The sequence below is a fragment of the Phyllostomus discolor genome, chromosome 4 (assembly GCF_004126475.2).
Source record: "Phyllostomus discolor isolate MPI-MPIP mPhyDis1 chromosome 4, mPhyDis1.pri.v3, whole genome shotgun sequence".
Classification (NCBI taxonomy): Eukaryota; Metazoa; Chordata; class Mammalia; order Chiroptera; family Phyllostomidae; genus Phyllostomus; species Phyllostomus discolor.
Genome location: NC_040906.2, coordinates 196,260,798 through 196,288,741, shown reverse-complemented (window position 1 = coordinate 196,288,741; position 27,944 = coordinate 196,260,798). Strand labels below are relative to the sequence as shown.

The 27,944-nt window shown below is 47.2% G+C and overlaps 1 protein-coding gene across 1 annotated transcript in view; it reads right to left on the bottom strand.

Annotated features, from left to right (window-relative positions):
• The window catches only part of SASH1 (SAM and SH3 domain containing 1), a 299,031-nt gene extending 271,566 nt beyond the window's left edge, over positions 1–27,465 (bottom strand). The window contains exon 1 of the mRNA XM_028510426.2: positions 27,298–27,465. Coding sequence (XP_028366227.1) covers positions 27,298–27,450 — 153 coding nt within the window. The 5' untranslated portion in view covers positions 27,451–27,465. The remainder of the gene's footprint in view (positions 1–27,297) is intronic.
• Between the last annotated feature and the right edge of the window lie 479 nt (positions 27,466–27,944).

The following is a 27,944-nucleotide window of genomic DNA, read 5'->3' as shown; positions in this document are numbered from 1 at the left end:
ACTATAAGTAGCAGTAATGATAATCATCACCATCATAAGTACACTTGACTTCAAAATGAGAAGAATTATTGGGATGCCTTTCCCAGAATTGGATGAAGTGACCTCCACATTACTGAATCCACATGCATGTTTCAGTACATTTCCAGTTTCACCTTGGTTATGGATGCCACTATTGATCATCCCTTCTGGAAACTCCTTTAGCTTCCCCAATACCAGGCACCACCCTGTACTATTTCTCTGCAAACTGTTATCTTTTCCTTCAGGGTCTTTCCCCTGGGATCCTTGGACTCAGCCAACTCTTTAACCAGAAGCATTAAAGTAAGCCTGGAATAATGGGGCTTCCTAGGGTTCCACCCTGGGTCTTCCCTTTGCTCACCCTTTTTCTGCGCCACCTCCTTTATACCCTTCATGTTGTTGGTTGATTTCCCTCTTTCTCTGTCTCTCTCTTTCATAGCTTACTCCTCACTCCTCACCACACACTCAGTGTGACTAAAGCTGAACTGGTTACACTTTGACCTCTGTACCCCCAGTGACCCCATGATCTACCCAGCTCTCAATAGGAGTCCTCATCTGACCTGCACAGGAAATGACCCAAGTGACTGTTTCCTCCATTTTTCCACCAACATGGCGCATATCTCGAACCATTCCAGGTGCTTAGGAGGGAAGTTAATTCACGACCTAAGGTAGATGCCTTTGGATGTTGGAGCTTGGTCCCCTCAAGGAATCCAGGTTGAGAAAGGTTGCAACTAATCTGAAACCCAGCAGCCACCCAGTGACAGCTCCACACATGTCCTTCCTCCACGTGGTTGTTCTCTTTCTCCTGGTTTTCACCCCGACTCTACACTCAGGAAACCTCAGGTGCAGACTTGCTGACCGAAGCTCCGTTTACTCCTTATTTCCTGATAGGAATCCCTTCCTTCTTCTGTATGGTAAACTCTATCCCCATGTCACTCCTCCAGCTGAGCCTTCTCTCGTCCCTTCTCCCACCTGGCTCCAGGTCATTTCTAAGATTCAAGTCTAATCATACACTTTTGCTCAACGCTTCAGTGGCTTCTCCTGGCTTTAGATTCAAGTTTAAACTCTTTAGCATGACCAAATTATCATTGCCCAGGTTTACGCCCCCATATTTTACACCTTCTTCACTTTCCCAAGCCCAAACTATAGTCAGAATGACCTCTCCTCCCAGGTGAAATTAGATTCTTACTATGGCATCTATTGCCACATTGTGCTGTATTGCAATCATTCATTCATTCAACAAAAATTGACAGAGTCCCAACTATATACCAGGCAGTCTTGTGTGCACCAGAGAGACAGTTATACGCAAAACAAAATCTTTGTTCTCATTCAATTCAATTCTTGATGGAGAAACCGACCGTAAACATGTAAACACACTAAGGAAGTAAAATAGAATAAAGGGACAGTAAGGGACTTGGAGGTTGGGAAGGACAACTGAATGATATGCAGTGAGAAAGAGGAGGCCGTGGGAAGATGGAGGGGAAAGAGGTTTCTGGTAGAGGGAAGAGCAGGTGCAAAGGCCCCTGCAGTTGGAACAAGATGTTTGAGAGAAGGGAAGGACCCGGGCAGGCTCAAGAAGTCACTGAAGTAGTGGATGGGAGGAAGGTTGGAGAGACCAGTGTTTGGATTTTACTTTAACCGCAGTGGAAAGACACTGGGGTGGGGGCGGGGGGCAGTTCAGCAGAGCAGGGGGTTCTCAGGGCAGCTGGTGGAGAATGGGTTGTGAATAGGACAAGAGCAGAGGCACAGTCTGGACTTGGTCATGGTGCCTGGGACCGGGGTTTTAGCAAGGGAGACGGCAGGACGTGTCGTATTTGGGACACAATTTGGATGTAATGCCAACAGAAGGTGCTGATGGATCGCACGGGATAGGCGTTTACTTCTGTGACTCTCTTTCTACGGTGTAAGCTCTTCGGACGAAAGGGCCCGTTTCTTCATAGCTGCAGTTTCAGCTCCCAGCACACCGCCTGGCACCTAAGTGGTCACTAAGCCTGGCTGTGAGTGAAGGAAGCAAAGGGGAAATTATATTGTACGCAGGCAGGTCATCAGAGTAGCCTTTATGGTGAAGGTGAGAAGCGGCCTGTCACTTAAAAGGTGGGTATGGATTGAACTGGTAGAAATGGGAAGTAGAGGGAACGTGAGCCCCTAACATTTTTGGTTCCCGGGGCAGGAATACAAATGAAACCCACACGTCTCATGTCTTAATATTTTAGAGTCATAAGTCAAACTAACAGACAGTGAAATAAAATGTCTTCTATTTGTTTTAAAGTTACAAAGCAAGCGAGCAAACTGTTAAATAAAATACACTCTGTCCTTTCACCTTGACAAGTCCACTCTGTCATCACCGGGTTCTGGGACGTGGCAGTGGTTTGGAGAGCCAGCCCCCTGCCCCTGGCACGAGGCACGCCCATCGCTTCCCATCCGAGGCCCCTCACCGGCACCTGTGCAAACACCCCGGCCTGCAAGCTGAAGCTCAGTGCACTCACCCATCACACCCGCCCCAGCGCAGACCCTAGAAGCTGCCAGTGGGCAGTCAGAGCAGGGAATTCTGGGTCCCGGTTAGGCAGGGCAAGGATGCGCGGCAGGGCCTGGGCTCAGGGCGGGCACAGCCCCTTGGCTCTGCCAGTTTCTCACCCCAGAAGGAGGAGAAAGGCCGGGGTGAGAGCCCCTGAAGGATGGAGGTGGTGCCAAAACCCTTCTCACCTGAATCTAAGGGTCGTGCTGGTGGAGAGGGCAACAGGTGGCAACTGGGAGGCATATCAGGGGATAGGGAAGGATGAGTTTGTTTGGGACAGATAATTCGTGCAGCTGAGAAGGGATCAGATCTTAGAGGGACAAGCATGTGGGTAAGGAACGTTGATCACATGGCTAATGGGAAGCTCTGAACCCTTCAGCAGAGGAGAAATGATCAGACACGTGCGAGCAGGGTCGGTGAGAAAGGGGCGGAGAGACCCAGGTCAGCAGAGTTAAGTTTGGGGTACAAATATGGTAATAAGGACTGAAAGCAGAGAGAAAGGAGTTCTTGGAACTCCTAAGAAGAAACAGCCCATTAGATGTAGGGGTGAGGAGGATGCAGTAACTGGGTCAAAGATGCTTTCTTCCGATAAAACGTGGTTGGCTGTTCCATTCCTACTGCGGTGGACCGAATGCTGGCGTCTCTTTCAAAGGGGCAGGAACGGGAAGCCCTCACGGGATGGTATCCGCCCCCTCCCCTGCCCCGAGCTCCCTGTCAGTCATGGGAAAGGACAATGAAAAGGCAGCTGTTGACAAGCCAGGTTCTGCCAGCTCCTTGATCTTGGGCTTTGCAGTCTCCAGAACTGTGAAAAATTAATTTCTGTGGTTGAAGCCACCCAGTCTACGGCATTTTTGTCATGGTAGCCGGAGTCAACTCAGACACCTTCAAGACACCTCTTTTCCCTGCGGCAGTCGGGACCCTGTGTGGGTGGGTCTGCTTTGAACACCGTTCTTGTAACAACGCCAAGCCTGACTCCTCAGGACTCGGAAGGACCTGGGTTGCCCTTCAAGGTCTTTTCCAGGAGGCCCCACCCTTCCTTGGCACCCCCATCCACTGTCAGGCTGAGCACAGCAACACAGGTTTAGCTGGGAGTTCTCAGTGACGCTCGTTTGGGTTGGGAGGTAGATTGTTTCAGAGACGATAAAATCGTAGGATTCTTTCAGCCAAGGACAAACACGTCTGTCCTGAGGTAGGGACCCAGGTCACGGTCAGATGGGGTTATGCACTCATCACAGAGAAGCAGAAGACACGATGGGGTGGGGTGGACTCCAACCTGCTCGGCTTTGAATCCTGACTCTGCCTCTCACCAGCTGTGTGACCCAGAAAATCCAGACTGAGTTTTTTCCCAAAATGCTGCTTGCACGAGTGTTTTCTGTCCTTCCAAGCGTGCTGGGAGCAGGGACAGAGGCCAGGGAGCTTTTGGCTGCAAATGCCAGATGCATTGGGCCTGCGGTATTGTGATAGAACCAACAAATTCAAGACATTCCCCACTAAAAAATCCCTGAGGCATATTTGTGTTCTTTGATAGGAAAATAACAATTTTATATTTTACTCATCGGAACATAAACTAACTTTTGGCCAAGACCTCAGTAATTTTCCTCGTCAGGTTATTTTTCGTGGGGGCTCTTATTGTGACCATCTGTGGAGGGTGATGTGCTCACTAGTTGTTTGTCACCAGATCCTTTCTCCTGCCCTCTTTCCACTGCTGCTTGGCAGCTGAGTTTGTTTTTCATTTCAATCAGGGGCACACAATTTCAAGCAGATGTTTTCAAAAGTGCTTGACTTTTAAGCAGAGTGTGTGTGCAGTACCCTCTCGACGGTGCTGCCGCACTCAGCCCCGAATCTGATTTGCAAATGAGGCTGTGGTGTGCTAGTCCACCTGGGAGCCAGCCTCCCCAGCTGAGCTGCAAGGGCCCAGCGTCCTTGACCACTTTTCTCAGGGGCCTTCGTGTCTGGGCCTGCCCTGGAGGCATCTGAGCCTTTAGGACCTGCTCCTGCTGCTTCCTGGGGCAGGGCGGCCCAGCACAGACCACGGGGCCGGGAGGCACAGGCTTTGATTTCGCTCAACCTGTGTTTGGACCCTGGAGCCACTGCATACTGGCGGTGACCTTGGACAATGCACTTTTCATTCTTTCTTGTTTTTTTTTTTAAGATTTTATTTACTTATTTTTAGAGAGAAGGGAAGGGAGGGAGAAAGAGAGAGAGAGAAACATCAATGTGTGGTTGCCTCTCATGTGGCTCCCACTGGGGACCTGGCCTGCAACCCAGGCATGTGCCCTGACTGGGAATTGAACCTGTGATGCTTTGGTTTGCAGCCCACACTCAATCCACTGAGCTACACCAGCCAGGGCTCGCTCTTTCTTTCTTTCTTTCTTTCTTTCTTTCTTTCTTTCTTTCTTTCTTTCTTTCTTTCTTTCTTTCTTTCTTTCTTTCTTTTTAAAGAAAACATTGTACTTATTTACTTTCAGAGAGAGAGGAAGAAAGAAAGATAGAAACATTGACGTGAGAGAGAAGCATTGATTGGTTGCCTCTTATATGAGCCCACAAGCCAGGCATGTGCCTTGAGTGGGAATCATGCTGGCAAACTTTCACCACACCAGTCTGGGCTGCACTTAGTTTTCTTGTCTGCAAAATGGGGATGAGATAGTACAGCAGCTCACAGGCTGCTGTGATGATCCCAAATGATAAAATGAGTTAAGCATGTTGGTTCAATGACTGACACATAGTAAGCCCTCAGTGCATGTGAAATTGTGGTATTATTCTTAACTAGATTTTAAAAACTACTATGACAATCCTATGGGGTAGGTGACTATTAATATTATTATCATTGTGTTATAGACAAGGAAGCTGAGGCACAGAGAGGTTGAGTGACTTGTCCGAGGTGGCACAGCAAGGAAGCGGCAGAGCAGTCTGGCTCCAGAGCCTTCTGGGTTGCTGTTTGGGCCTAAGGGGGACTGGGTGGTACGTAGTAAGCAGTGCACACTCCGTATCAGGCACCAGTGTAACCATTCCGCAGCACAGGTTTCACTGAGCTCCCCAACCTGACTCCTCTGCTGTGCGTGCCCTGGGGGACGCAGTCACCACCTTCATGCTGGCCCCCGGGGAGATCACACAGGTCAAGTGAGGTCAGAAAGGACACACTGCTGAGAGAAGCTGGCCTCTAGGACTGGCACCCCGACCTCTGTCCCTGCACACTGCTGGGCACTGCCCCAGACCCTTCAGAGCTGGAGGGACCTGAGCGGTCACTTCATGTAAATGTCCCCAGGATGCCAGCGGGCATCCTGGAGGTGCGTGAATTGGCGTCCCCATGCCTCGACTTCAGCCTGTTGTGTATGTGTCTGTTCATGCCATCATAGCAGCGGTATCAGCGGCCGCTGCAAGAGACCCAATACACTGCACGCTTTCTTGCTCTCCGGCCACACGTCTTATGATAATAAAAGGTTTCTAAAATGAATAAATACCAAAAACCTAATTGGCACAAGCACAAGGAAGTCCAGAAGGCCAAGTAAACAAGAAATCTGGGCACTTTTCTGTAGAATGTAAAAGTAGTAGGGGAAAAAAAAAACCACCCAAGCTAAAAAGTGGGAAAAGTACATGTGAGAAAGTAATACTGCAAAATTCCTTCATGCTATCCAAATTCTGGAAAATTACTGCCCACAGTTTTATTTGTTTAAATTTTTTTTTGAATTAGGTGTTTTCTGCTAGCTCTCCCTACTGTGCACCGTAACAACATTGCAGGGCTGTGGAAAACTACAGGCATGCTCTGCAGGTGGATTCTCACTGGGTTCACCTTTGAACCTCGCCTCTGGGGATACCACGAAACCGCACCATTATTTATCATCAGTGAGCAGACCTTCACGAAGACGTTGCTTTCCGTGCTGCCTCCTCTGGGCAGCTTCTCACTCTGAAATGTTCTGATCTGTCTCAAGCGTCCTCATGAGCAGCCTTGAGAAAAGACAGTGTCTCCACCTTCCCGGAGCCCAGCATCTGCTTCTGTCCAGACACGTTCCGGAGCGCCCGTTTACCGCCATTAAACATCAAGTCTTATAAGCATCTCCCTTTTCAGAACCTCTGTTTCGGCGTGATACACACTTTGAAATTTTATTAATTTCCCAGGAATCTCAGATCTGCACATTTTGGCTGAGCCAGGAACTCTACGGACCGAGTTTCCTGCTGATTTCTGAACGGGGTTATTTTCTTCCAGACATTTATTGGATCTTAGTGGGAATAAGACAAGTGGGTTTAGGTTCTAAGCTCTTCAAGGCTGACAGAAAAATGAAGCAAGGCCAGTAGTGTTTCCGCTGAGAGCCTGTCCCAGGGCTGGCTGCGGTCCAGCTCTGCGGACCCAGGTGACAGGTGATCCCCACAATGATCTCAGACGAGCCTGGCTTCTCCAGGGGACAGGGTGACTGAGACACGCCCATTTGATTCTCTAGAATGTTCTGGGCTGGAATCACCATGAGGACCACAGGGCCTGGGCAGAGAGAGACAAGGCCCCAGGATACAAGCAAGCAGGATGAGTCATCATCCTCTTAACCTCAGCCATTCAGCTCAGTGCAGTAGGAACACGTTTCAGTTTGCACAACAGCTATTTGTCTCGGAGGCTTGCGATGTCCCTCTTGTGCAAAGCATTATGGTCCTATGAGATTTGCCTCCCCTGCTTCGTCCATGCATAATTCTCTGATGTCTCAGGGCTGGGAGAAATATCAAATATATATCTTGGCACATCTTAGAACTCAGTTTTATTCAAGTCCAAATAATGCCAGAGAGGGTTCTTGTGGCAGAACAGAGCCGGGTGATCATTCATATCCTGCCAGGTAACACTAATGATAGTTAACATGTATAAAATGAGACACTGGGCTCCGTGCTTGGTGAGCACTCTTTCAATTGATCCCGGAAACAACTCTATGCGGGGATACTACTTTTAACCCCGTTTTACCGACAGTGAGGCACAGAGAAATGAAGTAACTTGTTGACAGTTATTTGGCTGATAAGAGATGGATTCAAGATCTAAATGCAGGTTCGATGAACTCCAGAGTCTAAGAACTTAACCGAGGTTGCTAAATCACAGCTGGCATGTATTCTTATTTATTAACAAGTGGGAATTGCGGGGCATACAAGTATTTTAGTCATCTGAACATGCCTATATTTAAACTTCCCATCAAAGTGGGAAGTTTATGCACCATCGACTTATATCAGTCACCGCATGCACAAATCAAGAATAAAGCTCAGCCCAGTGTCATGAACCACGGACACTCTTGTCAGAGAAAAACTAGCCCGATTATATTGCCCTTGGTGTGGAGTGACGGAGCTGTCATAAAGGTAATCATGTAAAAAACAAAACCTGCCATTAGCAACTCTCTGCATTTCCAAGAAGGAGTTGTTTTCTGCACCGGCTAATGATGAAACCACGTCTCCGATTCATCATTTCCAGATTTATACTCTTGGGAGTCGGTTATCATAACTATCACACCAGAGACACAAAAGGCTAGGAAACATTTAGTTTCAGAAAATAATGGTTTAGAATCCTAGTAAATCAAAAGAGCTGGGCGGAGAATGACAGTTTTCGCTGGCCAGCGGGAGATGCTTTATAGTTGGGCCTCAGCAGTGGACGGAAGCACTAATACTGCAGATGATGAAAAGGAAACTGCCCAGGAGAACCCAAGTCTCCAAGCACACACAGACAGAAGATAATTGCAAGATCCCGGAGCTGAAGGTGACCTCTGATGCAATCTCTGCTTTTAGGACCGAGAATTTGATTGTTTATAAGATTAGAGAGGTCAACCACACCATAAGGGCTTAATAATACCTGCAGAGGTAATTTTATTGAGGAGCCAGAAGAATCCACAACCCCCCACCCTGCCCAGTCTTTCCTCCCAACACCCTCGCCCACACAGCATGTGCACAGCCAGAGAATTCTAGGCTCCTACAGCCACTACATCTTGACTTAATCATTGACTTATATGAATTGAAATGGTCCTCACGCTTTAAAGGAGAACTTTGCCATTAATTTCGTTGTGGAAAAATGACTAAGTCCTTAAAAGTCGAGAATGGAGTCTTAACCTGGGGTTCATGGATAGGCTCCTGTCACCCCGAAACAGGGTGAAAGCTTTACCCTGTGGAGTTATCTGCACAGTTTCCTGTAGAGAGTGCTCCTAGCTTTCGTCAGATTCTCAAAGGAATCTGACATCCCGTAAAGGGCCCGGCTACCGTCCTAGAGGTCCTCTGATGGGGCTGAAAGACATTAGAGTTTAAAAGGAATCCTGTTTCACTCTAACTCAACACTTTCTAGAACTCCATGCTGGCAGGAGGCTCTAGCCTAGAACAACTCCTCCTCCCCTTCCCCCTCCTCCTTCTTTTTAACAAAAACTAAAACAACTACGGGAGGTGTCAGGCCAGGGGCAGGCTTTCTCAGCAGGGCTGGCAGTACCCCGGAGTCCCCTCCCTGGGTCCCCCCCATCAGCACAACAGTGGCACAGATGTGAGCACAGGGACTGGGCTGAGGTGTGTGGGGTGTGACCTCTGCCAAATAAATGCTTCCCAATCCAATTTTTTCAATCTCCAAAGTGAGTGTCTGACACAGAGTCACCTGCCTGAAACACTTGGGAACAGACTGTTTTGGAATTCGGGCTTATTTTTGTTAGAAATGTAAGGTGTTCCCATTCTCTAAATGACTCAATGCCACCAGCATCTCCCATAATCAAATCTATGGCTGTTTCTACAGCAAAACTCTAACTATTCACATTGAGGAGCACGAATCAAGATTACAGGCAGCCTTACATCAATTTAGCACAAGTTCTGCCATCACAATTTTTCATTTCTCAGAGCATCTTGGATTTGGGAGTTGAGAATCCGTGATTGTAGACCTGCCTCCCCTCAACAACCACAGGTCGAATATCACTTTCTTCAGTTCCCAAGGTCCTAACGCACATGTCATCGTCGAGTCACCAACCTTGGCTTCTCCCTGTACTCACACTAATGGCACTGGCACTGGTGCCATGCAGAACCTACTACGTGGTGGATTTCTCTTACCTTCACGCTCATGTGCACTGTGTTCGGCTAAGCCTGCCGGCTGCCCTCTGCTCTGAACAGGCTCTGTGAAAAAGGCGCCTCTCTTCTCTGGGCTTTGCCTTAAACCCTCCCAAGTCCCCAGGTGCTCGCTCTTGCCGCAGCTCCACCCTCTCAAGGGCAGTCTGATTGATGCCTGTCTGATACGTTCGAGGAGCACTCAGAATTACTCCTAGGGACGCTGGTTGGCTCCCGGGGCAGAAGGACACTCTTGCTCAGGACACAAGAGGGGACATTCCTCAGCTGCAGTCGGGTTTGCCCGAGAGCTGCTTCCAGACGGCTTGACAATGAATGTCGTGGGGAACACTCGGGGCAGGGGTGTGGAACCACTCTGCCTGCCTCTCTTCCCCATTCCGGAGGGTCCTCGGAGAAGGCCTGTGGGCTGCAATAGTAGCGTGACTTCCCGTAGCACGTTGGCAGTCAGTAGCAGGTGGCACCTGCTGAAGGCCACCGCATGATACTCTGTGGGCGTGGGGGTCCCGCAGTTTGATGTTAGCAGAGTGCAAAGAGCCTGATCAGACACTTGGCGGTTTGATTTCTAATGCCTGCCCATACCGTGCGGCCTGAGGGGAGTCACTTTAAATTCTCCGGGCCTCTCCTACCACGTGGGGATAACATTATCTACTTAACTCAGGCTATAAGCAGGGGTCTGTGAGCTAATGTACATAAATGCCCCAATACATACGCACTCCCCTCCTTCGGCGCCCTTCCCCCCAGTAGTCTGGGGGACCCCCGGAGGGCAGAAACATGTCTTCTCTTTGTGTCTACTCTTAGCACAGGGGTTGGCTCATCACAGGCACATAATAAACTATCGAATGCATGAATGAATGAATGAATGCAATTGACTTTGCAATTGGTAGCACACCTTCAGTTCTTCCTAAACCCGCTACCTGCATTTTGATAAGAAGCCCCTGGGGTGAAGATGCCTGAGCCAGAGCTTCATGGTCCAGACAACCGTATTCCCCTCTGATGGGCGTGTCAGAGTTCGACAGCATGAGCTCCTCCACTCAACAATCATGCTTTCTTCTTAAAATGGAACTTTTAGTTACACAGAAAGAGCAATACCTCTTAATAATGAGTATTCAAAGTGTTCCACTTTAAAAAAGATATCTCAATTTAGAGGAAGATTCGAAGATCTACTGCAACTCAATACCTTTTTCGCTAATCCTCAACTATTATTCATTCTAGTTTAATTTAATCCTACCATTCCCTAGGGTTCCAGCCGCTTGTAATGACCAAACTAATTCTAAAATGTTGTGCTCAAGATTATCAAGGGCTTTTACATAGGTTTGGAGAATGAAGACGTTTTGGATTTAAAGGCAGCTTTGAATTTAATTATTCTATTTGGACGAGAGAAGAAACCAAATAAAGCAGAGATGAAACCACATTTCTCCTGGAATAGAGAAGACGCCAAATAACTCCCAACTTACTGTTACAGAAATCAATGGTCCTGCTCCTGCAGCATTTTCCATTAGCCTCTGCCACCTTCCCCGTGAAAGGGGCTCCGACAGCATCTGCCAAGCCCATGGGAACACACGTGGAGGCGTCCAAGGCTCTGCCAGCTGTGACGCTGCCGATGTCACCTTACTGTGCTGTGCTGCCAGAGGTCCTCCTCAGTGCTGATGTTTCCTAACTCCAACATTGTGTGGTCCGGCATTAAACAAGGACTCTATAGGTTTTTGCTTACAATCTGCATTTCCCTTCCCGTCTGATTCTTAATTTTGTTTTGTCAGAAAGAAACTCTGGGGGATACATATGGCGTGTGTGTGTGTGTGTGTTTTCTCTTTATTAAGATTACCCCTGTTTTATTTTGTCCCATAGTAGAGTACACTAAGAGGCAGCCCCTGGGAGCAAGCACTGTGACTAGGACCTAGGTGACAGAGGAGGAAGAGCCAGGAAGAAGGGGAGCGGAAGTCCCACGGGTCTGGAAGAGCCCGTTTTGGAGGGGGTGGGGCTAGCCAAACCGGTGGGAAAGGACTTCACCTCTCGGAGAGGTAAGGTCGCTCGCCCCTCCCACAAAGTACACAGCCAGTGTGGTAACAAATGCTGCTCGGGAGGCGTGGAGGTAAGACACTCTCTGCAGCTGACAATGGGTGCAGACAGAGTGGGGGATAAGGGCGTGTGAATTCCTCACACGTGTGACCTGTCACACCTTCCAGAATTCAGGAACACACGTCCCCTTAATGAAGCCCAGCCCATATTCTGCTCCCCGAGAAAAGGAGACTCGCCCTTAATTTCTCTTTCCTGTCCGTTTCCTGTTTATTTCTTTCAACAGAACCTTAAATGACACCTGGGTAGAGAGGTACATGGTCACACGGATGAGTCTGTTTCTCTTCTGATGAGAAGGGGCGGGTGTGGCAGATTGGAGCAAGCCGAAACAGCCTTGATTATATTTCAGTCAGGAGAGGAATCCGGCTACAAGATGAAGGCATATTAAGAAATAGCTTCCAGACAATGTACTTGGTGAGTTCATCTTGAATCATCCAACCTCAGATTCGCACTGCATCAAAATTCAGGTGATTCACACAGCCACATTAGTTTCTATTAGCATTAATGGGAAGGGTGCATGGGTAGCAATGCACACATTAGTGGGGACAGACTCCCTGAAGGGTTTCTGCTTGGGGGCAAAAGCTGCTATTATACCCGCACCTTCTTCACAACCGAAATAGAGCTGTGCCCATTAAATAAGTGTTCAATATCCCATGCTCAACAGAAAATGCAGCTCATCCTTAAGGATACAAATAAACCTATATTTTATATTTGTAACTGAAAGTCTTATAGCAAATGGTGATATCTTATTACTATTATTCATTATTTGCTGTTTAGGATGCATTTTCATGATCAACTGCGCTCTGTCATCATGAAAAAGAGCAGTCGTCCAGTCCTCTGTTCCCATGTCAAAGATGAAGAATTTGGCAAAGTGGGGGAGTGACTTCTATAGAGAAGCATTCCCGAAGGAAAACAATACACTGTCAGAAAAGACAATGGCTCCAATCCACAAAGCAGGAAAAAAAGCTAAGGCTATATATATAACTCGCTCGTTTTGTGGCTGCAAAAAGTTTTGAGTCAAATTAGAGGCAATAAGAACATCCAATATACTATCACTATACCAGTAACGATGATGGCAGCTGCTAAGAAGACCCAATTCCAAATGGAGGTTTAAAAAATAATAAACCTACTAGGAAGTTTATCATATCACAAAGAAGAAGTCCAATTGTTTTAGGGTTAGTTAATTCGCCTGTTTTACTGTGCTACCAAGTATCCCGCCCACCCTTCCTTTCCATGACCCAGAGGGTCTCTGTGTCACTCTGTGGGTGAAAGACGGCCTCAGGTGTAGACCCAGCAACGTCAGTGGAGGAAGAAAGATCATCCTCTGTGCATCTCCATTGCTGGTGGAAAGTTTTCCCCAAAATCCGTCCTCAGCCAACATCAGGGTCCTGTTCTTCCTCCCAAGTCAGTAAGTGGTAGGAGAAGTGACATTCTCTGGCGTAGACAGCCCATTGTGCCATCCCGTGCCACGCGTTCTGGATGCGGTCCCTGACTCGGAGCTCCCGGTCTCCCAGAAGAGGCTGTGCACCTCGGGGGGTGGAGGATGCAGAGGGCAAGGACGCAGGGGACAGTGGGGTGGGGATGGATCGATAGTTGCTGGTGTGTGCTCCACGAGTGCCACTCCTGGGGCCCTCAAAGGTCTACTTAAGTGCAGTCATGGGTGCCCAGGGCCTCATTGGAATGGACGAGGGAGTGCCAGGCTTTGCCTGGAATGTGATTCAACACAATCATCCCAAAGATTCGAACACTAAAGCCTGTGGCTTAAAGCCAGCTCAGTCCCTGGTTTCTAGGTTTAGCAGGTAAAGGGCAAATCACTCGGCAGTCTGCTTATTCTGAACCTGAACCTGAGACTCTGACAATTGTTTCAAAAGGGACAGAGAGGAGAATGTTCAGGAAATGGAATGATATCAATACAGCTTAGTTTGGCTACTGTTAGCTTTGCATAACTGAAAAGCAGAGGGAAATTAATCTTCAATATCTTGACCCCTCCATTCTGTCCTCTGTCGCTCCACCCAAACCCCACCCACCTCCATAAGACTCCCAGCAGCACACAGGGCTCTCAAATTCTATTCCCGCTTCCTCTTGTCATACCCCTTCCAAGAGCCTTCTTTCACACTAAGGCACAAGAATCTAATAGCAGCGCGAGTCTCATCCATTTCCACTAATAACTTGGCCATGTGGCATGACAGGCCTCATGGAAAAAGGAAAGAATTGTAGAACTACTCAGTCCTGGGACGGAGAGCGAGAATCCAAGAAGAATGGCCACGGTCAGAACCATACACTCTAACGCATGCACGTGCCACAGGGCAGCCACTAGCCATAAGCAGCTACAGAGTTTAACTTTAAATTAAAATGAAATAAAAGTGACATCTGTTCCTCGATCACACAAGCCGCATTTCAAAAGCTCAGCTGGTGAGTGAAAGACTTAGGACATTTTCCATCAGCACAGAGAGTTCTACTGGATGGCGCTGTTTCTAGAGAAAAGTCAGTCCTGAGACAGCCAGTGGCTTCCCTAGGAAGATGCAGTCTGATGGGTGGGGATGCGCTGCCAAAGCTGGAATTGAGTGGGGGGGGGGGGTCTGGTCAGTTCATTTGTCCTGGAGCGGAAACCTGGGTGGTGGCTGGGTGTCGGTGGATGGACAGTGAATAGATTGAAAACTCTTAACAGAGTGGGCCTTGACCCACACACTCACTCCACAAGGACTAGTGGAGGGTAGGGGATGCTGAGGAGCTCAGAAACATGGAAGGGAGGTAGAGCATGAATGAACTTAAATTAAAAAAAATGCATAATATGTTTATTTGCCTTTGTATTAAAGGGTATTTTTTTATTTATGGCAAATGTTTTAATCTGCGTGGGCTGCCATACCAAATTGGTATTGGTCTGGACTGGGTGGCTTAAACAACAAACATTCATTTCTCATAGTCTGAGAGGCTGAGAAGTCCAAGATCAAGGTGCTGGCAGATTCAGTTCTTGGTGAGGGCCCACTGCCGGGTCTGCAGATGGCCGTCTTCTCCCCGTGTCCTTGCGTGGCCAACAGCAGAGACAGAGGCAAGCTCTCTGTGTCTTTTCTTACAAAGGCACTAATCCCATCTTCAGGGACCCACCCTCATGGCCTAATTCCTTCCAAAAGGACTCACTTCCAAACACCGTCACATTGCGGATTAGAGTTTCAGCACAGGCATTGTGTGTGTGTCGGGGGGAGGGGCGGAGGGGTGCCATAAATATGTAGTCCGTAAGAGCAAGTTATACTGGTTTTATGCCAGCGATGTAAATTTGTTTTTAATATTTTATTTATTTTATGTTTAGACAGAAGTGAAGGGAGGGAGAAAAGAGAGGGAGCGAAAGATCAATGTGTGGTTGCCTCTGGAGCGCCCCCTACTGGGGACCTGGTCCGAACCCAGGCATGTGCCCTGACTGGGAACAGAACCTGCGACCCTGTGGTTTGCAGGCCCCATGTTCAATCCACTGTGCCACACCAGCCAGGGCAGTGATGTAAATTTATTTTATAAATACAGTTACTAAAAGTTCAAAGGGGATAAATTGAAAGCAGACTATTAGGTGAAATTAGCACTGAGCAGAGCAACTTGGTAAAACTGCTAAATGTGGTTTGCAAAAAAAGAACTGAATTCAAATGGTGATCTAAGGCGAAAGGGTCTGCCATGAAGGTCTGTTTCCAGGCAGGGCTGCCCTACCTGGCAGGTACACGAGAGCTCCTGATGCTTTTAGGGATCCATATAAGTGTATTAATTTCTATTAGAAATTAAAGTCAGAAGAAAAAAATATACTTTCAAGTTAAAGAAATGTTTAGATATATAATATCAATATATTTTTATATATAATTTAATATATAGCAATATACCAACAGAGTTGCAAAATATAATTTTTAATATTTTTTTATGGAGAAGTGTCCCCCAAAGGTGAACTTGCCCAGGGCCCATGAAAATCATAACGTGGCCCTGTTTCTCTGTACACTCGGGAGGCCCCGGGGGCAATGAAGCTTTCTCAGCAGCACCACCAGTGGGCAGGGGCGGGTACGCGTGGCCACCAGCTAAGCATGGCATGAGCTCAAGTGCACATCAGCAGACAGCGCGCCCACAGCCCACCAGACACCAGGCTTTGGACGGCAAGACGGACCCCTGTTCCACGCAGTCACCACCTGCAGGTCAGAATGGGTTCCAGCAGGGGGCAGGGCCGAGCCTTTGGGTGTGAAGTTTTTCTGGGGACTGGGAAAAGGCCGGGATGGGAAAATAGTGGTACTCCAGCATCATCTGTTAAGAAGACCTATTAGGACTGTTAAGCCGTCAAGTCACGTTCTAAGGGTTTAGGGAAGAGTCACCTACGTGGCTTGAGTCAGGCTGACTGTGATGCTAAGAGGCACGGGAATGAGAAGCAAACACACGCACACACACATACACACAGGATCTAAACACAAGAAGTGGCTTGGGCAGCTGGCAGATGCTGCTTCTGGAAAGAAAAAGTTTCTGAAACAATTACCCAAATGCACCCTGAAGGCAAAGGCTGGCCAAGTTAAGGCCGACTCCAAGGCCCCTTGACAAGCTCTGGGATGACAGAGGTACAAATGCCACTTCAAGCCGGAGGACTGTGGTTAAAGGCCAGGTTTGCCAACCAATTCTATATCTTGTAGTTGCTCTCTTGTTGCCGAGCGAGGAGCATGGCATTGATAAATCACCCTATTATAACCTGTGATAAAGGCAGCAGGTACTTAGAGAAGCGACCAATAGACACCTGAAAGAGACAAATGGCTGCAGGGAGACAGCTGGTACAAGTTGGAAATTAGCGATACCCGTTGTGAAGGGCACAGGACAAAGCTTACAGGACAGAGATAATAGGCCAGTATCACGAATGTCCGTTGATTCGGGTCACCTGGCAGTCTTCTTGGGAAAAGTCTCAATTACTAATAACGTATGTGAAAATACCCTGAGAACTATGATCCATCACAACAAATGCAAGATATTATTATGGCTACACCAATTGAAGGGGGAAATTGGAGTAATGATGTCTATACTTTTACTTTAGGCACAAGTTTTGGGATATTCTGTCAGAATTATTTTTTTTCTAACTGGTCTGGAAATTTGCCATTGTGATATGTAGAATCAGCACAAAGCCTCCAGCTTTGAGGGGACTCAGAATGATCATCTAATGATATGAGTGCATCTTCTGGAGATTTCTCTGTGAAGTTGGGCTGTTGGCTACGGTTGATTGTGGAGGTTTCTGCAGCAGTATCCAGCACCTTTTTTGCAAGTCATTTCCTTCTCAAACCTCAAGAGTTTTTGCCAACCACATTCAAATGGTCTGTACAAGCGCTACCCTACACTCTCCCTTCCCTCGGAGTTGGGCCAAGTGGGCCCGAGGGGGATCATCAGCTGCTTCAGTGCCTCCATGTGTTGGACTAACCACAAATTCATCATGTGGTCCAGCAAATAGAAAGCCACGTGGAGAACCACAGAAAAAAATGCACTGCAATTTTTTTTTCCTGACAGCTGTCATCACTCAACAAAATCTAAACTGACACCTTCGGTGGCCAACAGCTTTGGATAATGCATGGCCATGGCTCCCAAGGGAGAAAGGTCCCTGGGGGCACAGGTCGACTGGGGCAGGTTTCAATGACACGGACAGAAAAAGGAACTTGTGAGATATCAATAAAGAATGGAATGGTTTAATGGGAGGAGCCATATGTAGGTTTCTGGTGAATAACTTGTGATACAGTGGAAACTACATGTGGCATCCAGTAGTTAGCCCATTTTTTACTTCATGAAAACTCATTCTCACATTCTGCAGCAGCTGCTACTGTTTGATTATGAATAGGAATAAGCCATATGGTGTGGCAGAAAGGACTCACACATATCTTCACATGGACAAATATTATTCCAAAACATAAACACGTCAATATCAGTGTTTTTCCTCCTGGGGGCAATACAGCCCCCGGTCTCAGTTATAAGAAAACAACTCACGGTGTCTGTGCAAGAACGACCTGCCAAGGTTATGACTGGAACCTGAGCCAGAGAAATCTCCAAGTTTTTCTCTCCTTATTTGTAGGAAGACAGCAAGAAAGGGAGGAAGGAATGGAGGGAGGAAGGAAAGAAGAGAAAAAGAAAGAGGGAGGAAGGAAGGAAGAAGAGGGAGAAGGAAAGAGGGAGAAAGAAAGAGAAGAAAAGAGAATGGAAGATGATTTAAAGCAGAGGGCATGTGCAGTCCCTAGCTCTGCCATCTGGGGCAGCAGCCTCAACCCAGAAGCCTCCTAACCGAGAAGCAGTGTGTTTGCCTGGGGATGGCGATGCCAAGTGCCCAACAAACAGATCCAGAAGGCGAAGGCAGAAAAGACTTCATCGGGCCATTTACTTATTCATTTGTTTAAAACTGAATTCATTGGGGTGATCCTGGTTAATCAAGTTATGTAGGTTTCAGGTATACATTTCCACAATACATCATCTGGATATTGTATATTGTTCATTTACTGATGATAACTGTCCTGACATGTGTGAGGTGATAGCTCATTGTGGTTTTAATTTGCATTTTTCTGATGATTAGTGACATGTGTATCTTTTCATACATCTATTGGCCATCTGTATGTCCTCTTTGGAGAAGTGTCTGTTCAGATCCTTTGCCCATTTTTAATTGGATTGTTGTTTTTTTTTTTTGGGTGTTGAGTTTTATAAGTTCTTTATAAGTTTTTGATATTAACACCTTTATCAGATGTATCATCGGCAAATATGTTCTCCGGTTCAGTGTGTTGTCTTTTCATCTTGTTGATGGTTTCCTCTGCTGTGCAAAAACTTTGTAGTTCGATGGAGTCCCATTTGTTTACTTTTTTTGTTTCCTTTGCTTGAGGAGATATGTCAGAAAAAATGTTACTATAAAAAATGTCTTAGATTTTGCTGCCTATGTTTTCTTCTAGGATATGGATGGTTTGAGGTCTAACATTTAAGTCTTTAATCCATTTTCCCTTTATTTTTATTGTTGACACAATTACAGATGTCCCCATTTTCTCCCTTCCTGACTGCTTCCACCCAGCCCCCAGCCCCCCAGTTGTGGATGGTGTAAGAAGGTGGTCTAGTTTCATTTTTGCGTTATCTGTCGGATTTTCCCACCACCGTTTACTGAGTAGACTGTCTTTACCCCATTGTATGCTCTTGCCTCTTTTGTCAAATACTAGTTGACCATAAAGGCGTGGGTTTATTTCTGGGCTCACTTATTTTGTTCTGTTGATTTACATGTCTGTTTTTACACCAGTACCATGCGTTCTAATTACCATGTAATAAATGGTATTACATGGTAATACATTACCATGTAATTAAACGGTATAAACTGCAGTATAGTTTGATATAAGATAGCAGGGATTCTCCAACTTTGTTCTTTTTTCTCAAATTGCCATGGCTATTTGGGGTCTTTTGTTATTCTATATAAAATTTTTGGAATATTTGTTTTAATTCTGTGAAATATGCCATTGGTATCTTGACAGAAATTGCACTGAATCTATGGATTGCTTTGGGTAGTATGGACATTTTAATGATGTTAATTCTTCCTTCCCATGAACATGGTATATGCTTCCATTTATTTTATATATTCTTCAGTTTCATTCTTCAGTGTCTTATAACTTTCTGAATGCAGGCCTTTTACACCCTTGATAAATTTATTCCTAGGCATTCTATTTTTTAATGCAATTAAATAGTTTTTTAAAAGATTATTATTTTAGAGAGAGGGGTAGAGAGGGAGAAAGAGACAGAACATCAATGTGTGGTTGTCTCTCAGACGCCCTCCTGCCCCCCACTAGGGACCTGGCCTGAAACCCAGGCATGTGCCTTGACGGGGAATCAAACCAGCAATCCTTTGGTTCACAGGCTGGCACTCAATCCACCGAGCCACACCAGCCAGGGCTACATTGTTTTCCTAATTTCCCTTTTTTATAGTACATTATTGGTGTATAAAAATGCAATTGGTTTCTGGATATTTATTTCATATCTTGCTACTTCAGTGAATTCACTTATTAGTTCTAGTTATATTTTCATGGAATCTTTAAGGTTCTCCATATACAGTAGTATGCCATCTGCTACTCAGGCCATTTCTGCCTGTCAGTGAAAGCTCTTTTGAAGCATGCTTCTAGCTTTTAGTGATTTCATTTAACTGCCTAAAAGACAAAGTGTCTGTCACTGACAAAATAGTTCTCCAATTTATTTAGGCCTTCTATTTCTGACTTTGGTCACGTTACTTCTGTCAGTCCCTTCCATTTTTCTTTTTTCTTCCTCTCTCTAGAACTTCTTACGTAAGTGTTTCCTCCGAGAATCCAGCACTTTTGGTGCTGGTTGTTTTGTCATCATCTGCAAAGTCCTCTCCCTGTATCCCTTTATCTCTTTCCTCCTGTCTGTGCTCACTCATTGCCTTCTAAGACTTGTCATTGCTGGCTTTTCAGCACCCTGCGAGGCTCACCTGTCTCCCAGCAGGGGGAACAGCCCTCTGGACTCACGGGGGGCAGACCTGGGGTGATGTCTGCATGAAGGGGCAGAAAGAGTGAGCTCAGCCATGGGTTTATGTCTTGGCCATGGAGGTCCTGTGGGTCATCTCATGGAACCAGAGGAAGCCACTGGAGGGACAAAACCTGGAGGGAGGACGGGGTGACTGAGAGGGTGCCCGGCTCAGAGAACCCACACTCGGAAACACTGCATCGCCTGGCCGTGCGAGAATTGCCTTCCATGTGGTTTTCGGTGGGTCCCCTCTCTCAGCGTATAATTTCTGAAAGTGAACACACTGAGATCAATTTACCTAGTGACCTTTCTCTCGTTCTTTAGAATTTGGATGACAGATTATGAAGAAAAATCTAATTCAGTATTCACCCACCGCCTGGTCACCCTATCCATCAGGGGCCTTCTGCTCCAAGGCCATCAGTGGCAGGCTGGTGAGTGTAAACGGATGAATCAGCAGGACTGAGACAGTGGGGGCTGAGCAGAACGGGAGGATATACGCCTCCAGCAGCATTGGAAATTAAATGCCTGACAACCTTGCGCGCTACCAGCAGACACATCCACAGCTGCATTCAGCCTCGGGGCTGCTGGTCTGCAGTCCCTGCAACCTTCCCCATGCCCCCGCTTGGGCACCTCCCAGGTTCCTTGAGCTGCTGCCTCCCCAGGTAGCCACTTCACTTGTTGTCCCTAACTCCCCGGCCTGCATTTGCCTTACCCACACCCATTGTCCCTGGTTTGAACCTTTGGTATCACACACCACACTCCAGCTCCTCAGTGGGCTGCAGGAGGCTTTTTGTACCCAGAGCAGTCTCTTCTCAAGGGCAGGGGTGTGGGGTCATGTCACCTGTCCTACAAGGGCTCCGGGCCAGCGGTTCTCGAGGTGTGCTCCCTGGAGCAGCAGCATTGGCTGCACCTGGAGACTTGTCACAGATGCAGAATTTTAGGCCCCACCCTAGACACCCGCAGCAGAAACTCCGCGCTGTGGTGGGCCCAGCAGTCCGTGCTCTCACCAGCCTTCCAGGAGGCTCTGCTGCAGGCTCCAGTTTGAGAAGCGCTGCTCTCTCCAGATGGTCCCACTCCCTAGTATCCATGGGCTTCTGCATCGCTTTTAATTTTTTTTAAAGATTTTATTTATTTATTTTTATAGAGGGAAGGGGGAGAGAAAGAGAGAGAGAGAGAAAAACATCAATGTGCAGTTGCTGGGGGCTGTGGCCTGCAACCCAGGCATGTGCCCTGACTGGGAACTGAACCTGCGATGCTTTGGTTCACACCCCAAGCTCAATCCACTGAGCCATGCCAGCCAGGGCCGCCTATATCGCTTTTAAACTGCATTCCTAGAGCTAAATCTTACCCCACAGACTATTATCTCACCCATTGTAGAGGAATGGAGAGACATATGAAGATTCCATGAGATAACACCTATGAAATACTTAGGCCAGTTCCTAGCACCTACCAAATATGTCACATACGTTAGTTATTATCACTGTGTCATCATTAATCAAGTTATTCTATGAATTATATAACATTTTATCAATGCAGAATAAGAGTAAATGAACTTTTTTGTGTATGTTAACTTCCTACTGTCAATATCTCTACAGAGTATGTGTCTCTCATTCACAACTCTCATGTTCACGTAGCAGATGGAAATGGAGAACCTGTATTGAAGACAAGAGCATATGTCATGGGGCTGAGACATCCTCACCATGTAAGGAAATGATCTTGTTACATGAGACAAAGCTCCAAGACTTTGGGGAGGGGGAAGAAAGGCCCCTTAAAAAAAGGAAGCAACCGCAGAGGTATAATTCCTTTCAGGAGGATGAGGGTGAAGTAGCAAAAGGAGAAATCAAATAGAATTTTAAGTTTTCCTATATTTCAAAGAGCACAGAGAACCTCTCTTTCTCTCCATCCTCCAATTCTCAACGCCCTGCAAAATCTCCAAACTCCTTCTATTTAAGTTAAAAAAGCTATTTTGAATATTACCACGCAAGCCGCAGACATGCCAGGCTGGGCTAGGTTTGTATTAAATTCACTCAACAAAGAATTCTGACTCTCATTAAAATGACTACTAAAGGAGAGCCAAGTGGTTGACCTTCACATTATTCAAGAGCGACACCAATCACCTGGCCTTGGCATGCACGCCGATTTCTCGCAAGGCTGTCAGCAGGCGTTTTCTGAATGGCATCCAGAATCGCGCTGGACAGAAGCGCAGCGGAGGTCGCCGAAGCCACATCAATAATGATAAGCAGGATGATTGCAGCCCCTCCCGTCCGCCCTGCGAGCTGGCAGAGTTCACAGCATGGCTGACTACGCGGGAGGCAGCGCTTACAGGAGCTCCTAGCCAAGTGCCAATGTCACTGTAACATATTGAAGACAGAGACTCTCACTGAACAGTGCGGGCCAGAGGTCTGTGGAAATGAGATGCGCTGAGGAGAGGAAAGTGGACCAGAAAACGCACACGTACACACGCCCCTTGTTTTTATTCGTACGTTTCCTTTAGAAACTGGGGACATGTGCAATGTAAATGCTTGCAGTAGTAGATCACAACTGCCATATTCTGAAGTGCACTTTTTAGAAAAAGTACACAACTTACAATAAAGGGGAAAAGCTAATGATGAAGTATATTCCTTCCTGGAATTATAAGTAGCAAGTAAAATGAAGTAAAATAAAGTTACATCAAGGGGTCACAGTTGAGAAATTTCCCCAGATTCCTTTGGCAAGGTCACCTGTTCAATGCCCCTTTCCAAAGATGCGCTGCCCTCCCATGCCAGCCTCTGCCTTCCTCCAGGCTGCCAACCTTTCTGGTCTTGTCTTCAGGAAACAAATACAGGCCCAAAGGGAGGACACAGAGGGTCGAGGAACCGCAGCAAAGCTCAGGTTTAATCCCTGTTCTGCTACCACCCCTTGGGTAATATTGGGAAAGTTATTTGACCTCTCTGTGCCTCTGTTTCTCTTTCTGTAAAATGAGAGATCCGCTATATCAGGAGTCACAAAGTCAGGATTGCACAGATCCTGGAAGGCACTCTGCAATACAGAGGCACTCTGCAATGCCGGTAAAGGGGAGAATGCGTGTCCCATGTACAGGGGACAGCGCTCAACTCCAGCCCTGTCACATCTTCTGATTCTTTTCCAAGGAAAATTGTTTCTGGATCGTTATGTCAAAATCTTCTGAGTTTTACATGTTGGCTCAAAGGTGAAAAGAAAGAACTATTAAAAAACACTGCAGGTCAAACAGAAGACACCTACGGTACTTAAGAGTTCTCACCATCTAGGATTCAAAATTTACCTTGAATCCAACCACGGCTTGTCCGTCTGAGCATGCAACCCCTTGACTTGCGTACTTGTTGGTAATAACCTGTCTCCCTTTCAAACTCTCAGGTGAACTGTGCACCTATTTTTCCAAGAGGGGCATTAGGATAAATCCAGCTAGGTCTACACATGGCAAAGTTGGTCAGCTGAAGCTGAAGCACATTGCCAAGGAATCAGATGTCAAGGGAGCAAACTAACTAGAAATGAAACTAAGAGAGCGAGGGAGGAGGAAGAAAACGTGCTTCTGATTCAGCAAACAGGAGCTAGGAAGACCTTGGGGATTTCACCCACATATCAGGAATCCAGTTGTGACAGAGGAGGAGCTTTGAGGGTGCAGAATGTTCCAGGTGGCACGAGTGTGGCCTGGAAAAGAAATTTTGGTCTGAACTCTCAGGAGGGGCATTGGTACCTGAAGAGCTTTGTTTGGAAAGCATTTGATTAACTCAAGAAACTGGCCTTAGGAGTAGATTTGAGGAGAAGAGGTAGACTTTTCTCCTGACCAAAGGTGGACTGTTGCCTAGACAAGACAGCCACAACTTGCTAACTCCACGTAGCTGGCGCCCTACAGATCTGATCCACCAACCAGTGTTTCATATTTTTCCTCCGAAATATGCATCTTTTTCCCCATTCAACCTGTACCATGCTGGTCTGGGACCACGGTTATCTCACGTTTAGGCCCTATCACAATAGCTTTCTAATAGGCTTCCAGAATCTTCAGAATCCAGTCCATCCTAATTCTCCTTAAACACTACTTTTATCAAGCCACCCCCCTGCTCCACTACCTTCCGTGGCTCCCGTCGCCTGCCAAGCCTGCATCGCTCTGCTTGGCTGCCAGGGGTCTCCAGGATCCACGGAACTTCATCTCTCCCCAGACCTGCATGGGCACTTCCTGTGCAGTCACCCGACACCGCCCCGTTTACTCACCAGTGTCCCCTCGCCTGGATGCCCACCACTGTCTCTCACACCCCGCCCGGCCTTCTCGGCCCGTTTCCTTTATGAAGCCTCTTTGATTCCCCAACTTTAGGATCGCCGTTGCATTTCATGCCTGAGCCACGCGCTCTGCCACTCAGTTACACATGATTCTGTTCTCTAATGGTTCTATGTGCGTACATCTTGTCTCTCAATCACATTCTGACCTTCGCGAATCCAGAGCATGTTTTCTCCCTCTGAGTCCTCTGCAGACACGGCGGAGTAATACAGAGGCCAGGCTCAGCACTTACCCCGTGCTTTGCTCGGGTGAGCTCTTTAGAGAAAAGGGGTGGGGACGAATCAGGGTTTTCTGCTTGAAAAAAGAAAATGGCTTGGGTCTCCTGGTGGTGGTGACCACGTAGAACCCCATAGCCATTAGCACGTCCACTTCCCCCAAACTGTGCCTACTGCTCTGACCGCTGCCCATTGCACATCACCCAGTGCGGACCACTCCTCATGTTCAGTGTATCCTTGTTGCAGGTGGCCTGTATGATCGGTGCGCAAGGCTGTATGCAGGGCAGAACCTACTCTGTCAACTGTCCTTGAACATCACACAGCCTTGGGGATAGGAGGCTACGCTTGGAAGCAAAGCCCTCAATGTGAGCTCCCAGGGGCCACTCGGATCCTCCCTGAGAGAAGCACTATCCGGCGTGGAAGGGAACTGCTCAGCGACGCAGGCAGTCTGCGAGGGTGCAGACGTGCAAGGAGTCTAGTGGACCGGACACCAGAACGAGCCGGGAGCTGCCGCCGGAGAAGCGGCTCTGGTCCTCCGGGCAGAGGAGGCAGAGGGACACGTCCAGTGCTATGGGAGGTTGCCGGCGCCCGAGGCGAGGCTTACGTGCAGTTCCCCGTGCTCGGGAACCAGTCAGCACCAGCCCATCATTAGAGCCCGGTCGCACAATCTGTGCGGTTAAGATAACAACTTGCTGCCACAGGAGAGGTCGGATGTGTTCATTATGGTAGGAAGACACTGGGAAAATGCATAGGGCTCTCCAAACTCCGTTTCTGTTGATTCGACAGGTTTGCAGCCACGGAGTGTAACTTTCAGTCTCTCCTGCCCTGGCCATACTGTCCCTGGGTGTCAGAGCTGGCAGACAGTCTATCTTGCCCAGCCCGGAAGGAGCTAAGGAGAGACTGCTGAGCCACTGCCACCCATGTAAGGCAGTCCTTGGGACAGCTGACGGTACCCGGCCCCCGCCGCCGCCAAAGGAAGTAGCGACAACTGGGGCAGAGCCAGAGTCAGGGGCTGAAAGCTTCTAAAAAAAGAAAGCATTCAGAATGGCAGTTTGAGTAATCAAGGTTTAACAGGTCAACAGGTGAGCCTGAATGTGCACGATAGGTTTACCTTACATTCTGACACTCTCTCATGGGACTGAGGGCATCTGACCCGGGGACCTCCTGAGGCGGGGGCTGGGGTGTCTCAGTGGAGAAGACCGTGAGGCTTCATCCATCTCTTTGTGCATTTCCTGAGCTCCAGCCTCTGTCTGGGTCCCATGGGCTGTCTTAGGACCCTGAGCCATCAGAGCCCGCTACTAAGTCAGCCGCCAGCCCTTGGAGCACAGGTTCCTTCCTGCCCAGGGGGCGTGCTGAAAACCCCTTTTTATTTTCCTATAATTTGTCAAAGTGAGCTCCTAATAAAATAACAAAAATTTAAAGACCTATTACAATAGCATAGAAATGGTTGTTTCTATAATACAACTGGTTATACTTGCTAAGTAAGAGAGTGACCCGGATAAAAAAAAGGAGGTGTGTTCAAAGCTGGATTATTGACCTTGACAACTGTACCTTTTTAGTTACATTTGGGAACAACGCAGTATTTTTACCCTCATTTCTCCAAACGTATACAACTTGGCTTGCCAGTGAGATACAGCATTAAAACCTAAGATATCAAAATAGTGAACATTCTTTGATGATCCAAAGTGATTACTGTACAAACCAATGTTTTAATTTGCTCTTGGAATCATTTCATGTCATAAACACAGGTGACACAGGTCAAACTGCCAGGGAAAGACCAACAGGCCACCCTTGCTGCCACCAGAAGAGCATTTGCTATACCATCCGATCTAAAAACCACCGTGTCAGCGACAGGATTTTCTGTTTCCAGTGAAGTTTAAATTCACATTAGAAAACAAAATGAGAATGTACACTGTGGAACAGTGAGATACTCCAGCTGGAATAGCACTGGACCAGGGCTTGGGGTCTGTGAGCTTGTTGCCCAAGTCTGGGCTGCTCAAGCAGGGGAACTTCAGTTTACTCAACTGTAAAGTGAGCTGAGAGCCAGGATCACCAGGGCCTGGGGACTGGCCACTCTGTGAGGCCTCAGATGACCAGTTCACTTAAAGTGAGCACAGTGGCTCTCTATGACACACAGGGAAACAGCAGCTGTAAACACATCTAGGTTGAAAATCAGAAAAGTTGGTTTTAGGCAGACATTAGAACGCTCCTTTACTGTGCTCTTCTCTCTCTCTCTCTCTCTCTCACACACACACACACACACACACCACACAATCTTATAGGAAGTACATTTCAAGAAGATCAAAAATCGCGATCCAAATCAGAGTTCCAAGAGGTGCTCATTTATGTGAAAATCTAGCTCGACCTCCTAATTCCTTCCTGTCAGGACTTGTTTTGCTTCCGTAAGGTCATGTCTTGAGTGCCCATAAGCTGTTTAGTATGGCTCATCAATAACAAGAGAAAAATTTACACCCAAACAATTCGTCCAAAGTCATTTATCACTAAGGTCAGTTGGTATGTAGAGGACATGTTTCATTTTAAAATAATGAGCTAAACCACAGTCCTTTGATTATAAATTCCCCTTTCATCTAAATGTTATGAAAAGCCACAAGGAAAATGCCCAGCATGATGCCCTTGATATTTAAATAGTTCATTTGACTTACCATTAGTCTGCTCCAGAACTCAGCCTCCCTTGCAAAGTGCTCCATAGTGAAGGGACAAATGTCTGGTTCTGCCTTGTCAAAAGTGTCACTTGGACTGCTCAAACGACTGCTGAGCACAGCACTCGGCAAGCCCTTCAGCAGAGCCACTTTCATAATATTGACGGTTGCACTCTCTCATCGCTGGGAATCTTGGGAGAAATGCAATTTGCATATGTTGGGGTGAGATGGGTGCGGGCCTCGCCCTTGGCTGTGATTCAAAACCGAGATGTGTTTCATTCAAGGAGATAATAACACAACTTGAAGGAGAAAAGTATCCCCTAGCATTAATGCCACTTAAGACATGGCAATTTCTACAGCCACGTACAAATGCACCACACCTCTGCCACCGTGCCAAGAACAATCCTATGGAGGGTGGTGTAGGTTCCTTCTGGCATGTTTTTTTCCAGGGCAGACTCCAGTAATTATAAATCTGTCAGCTCACTCTAAGGTGTGCACAGGAACACAAGAATGCAATCTGGAATGCGAGCATCATGTCGCAAGTTCAGGGAGACAACTTTGGGCATTCTCGTGGGTGAAATGAGCCAAAGTTGGCTCCTAAATGATTCATCCTCTATGTGTTCTGTGTTAGAACAGGTGGAGTGTGATTT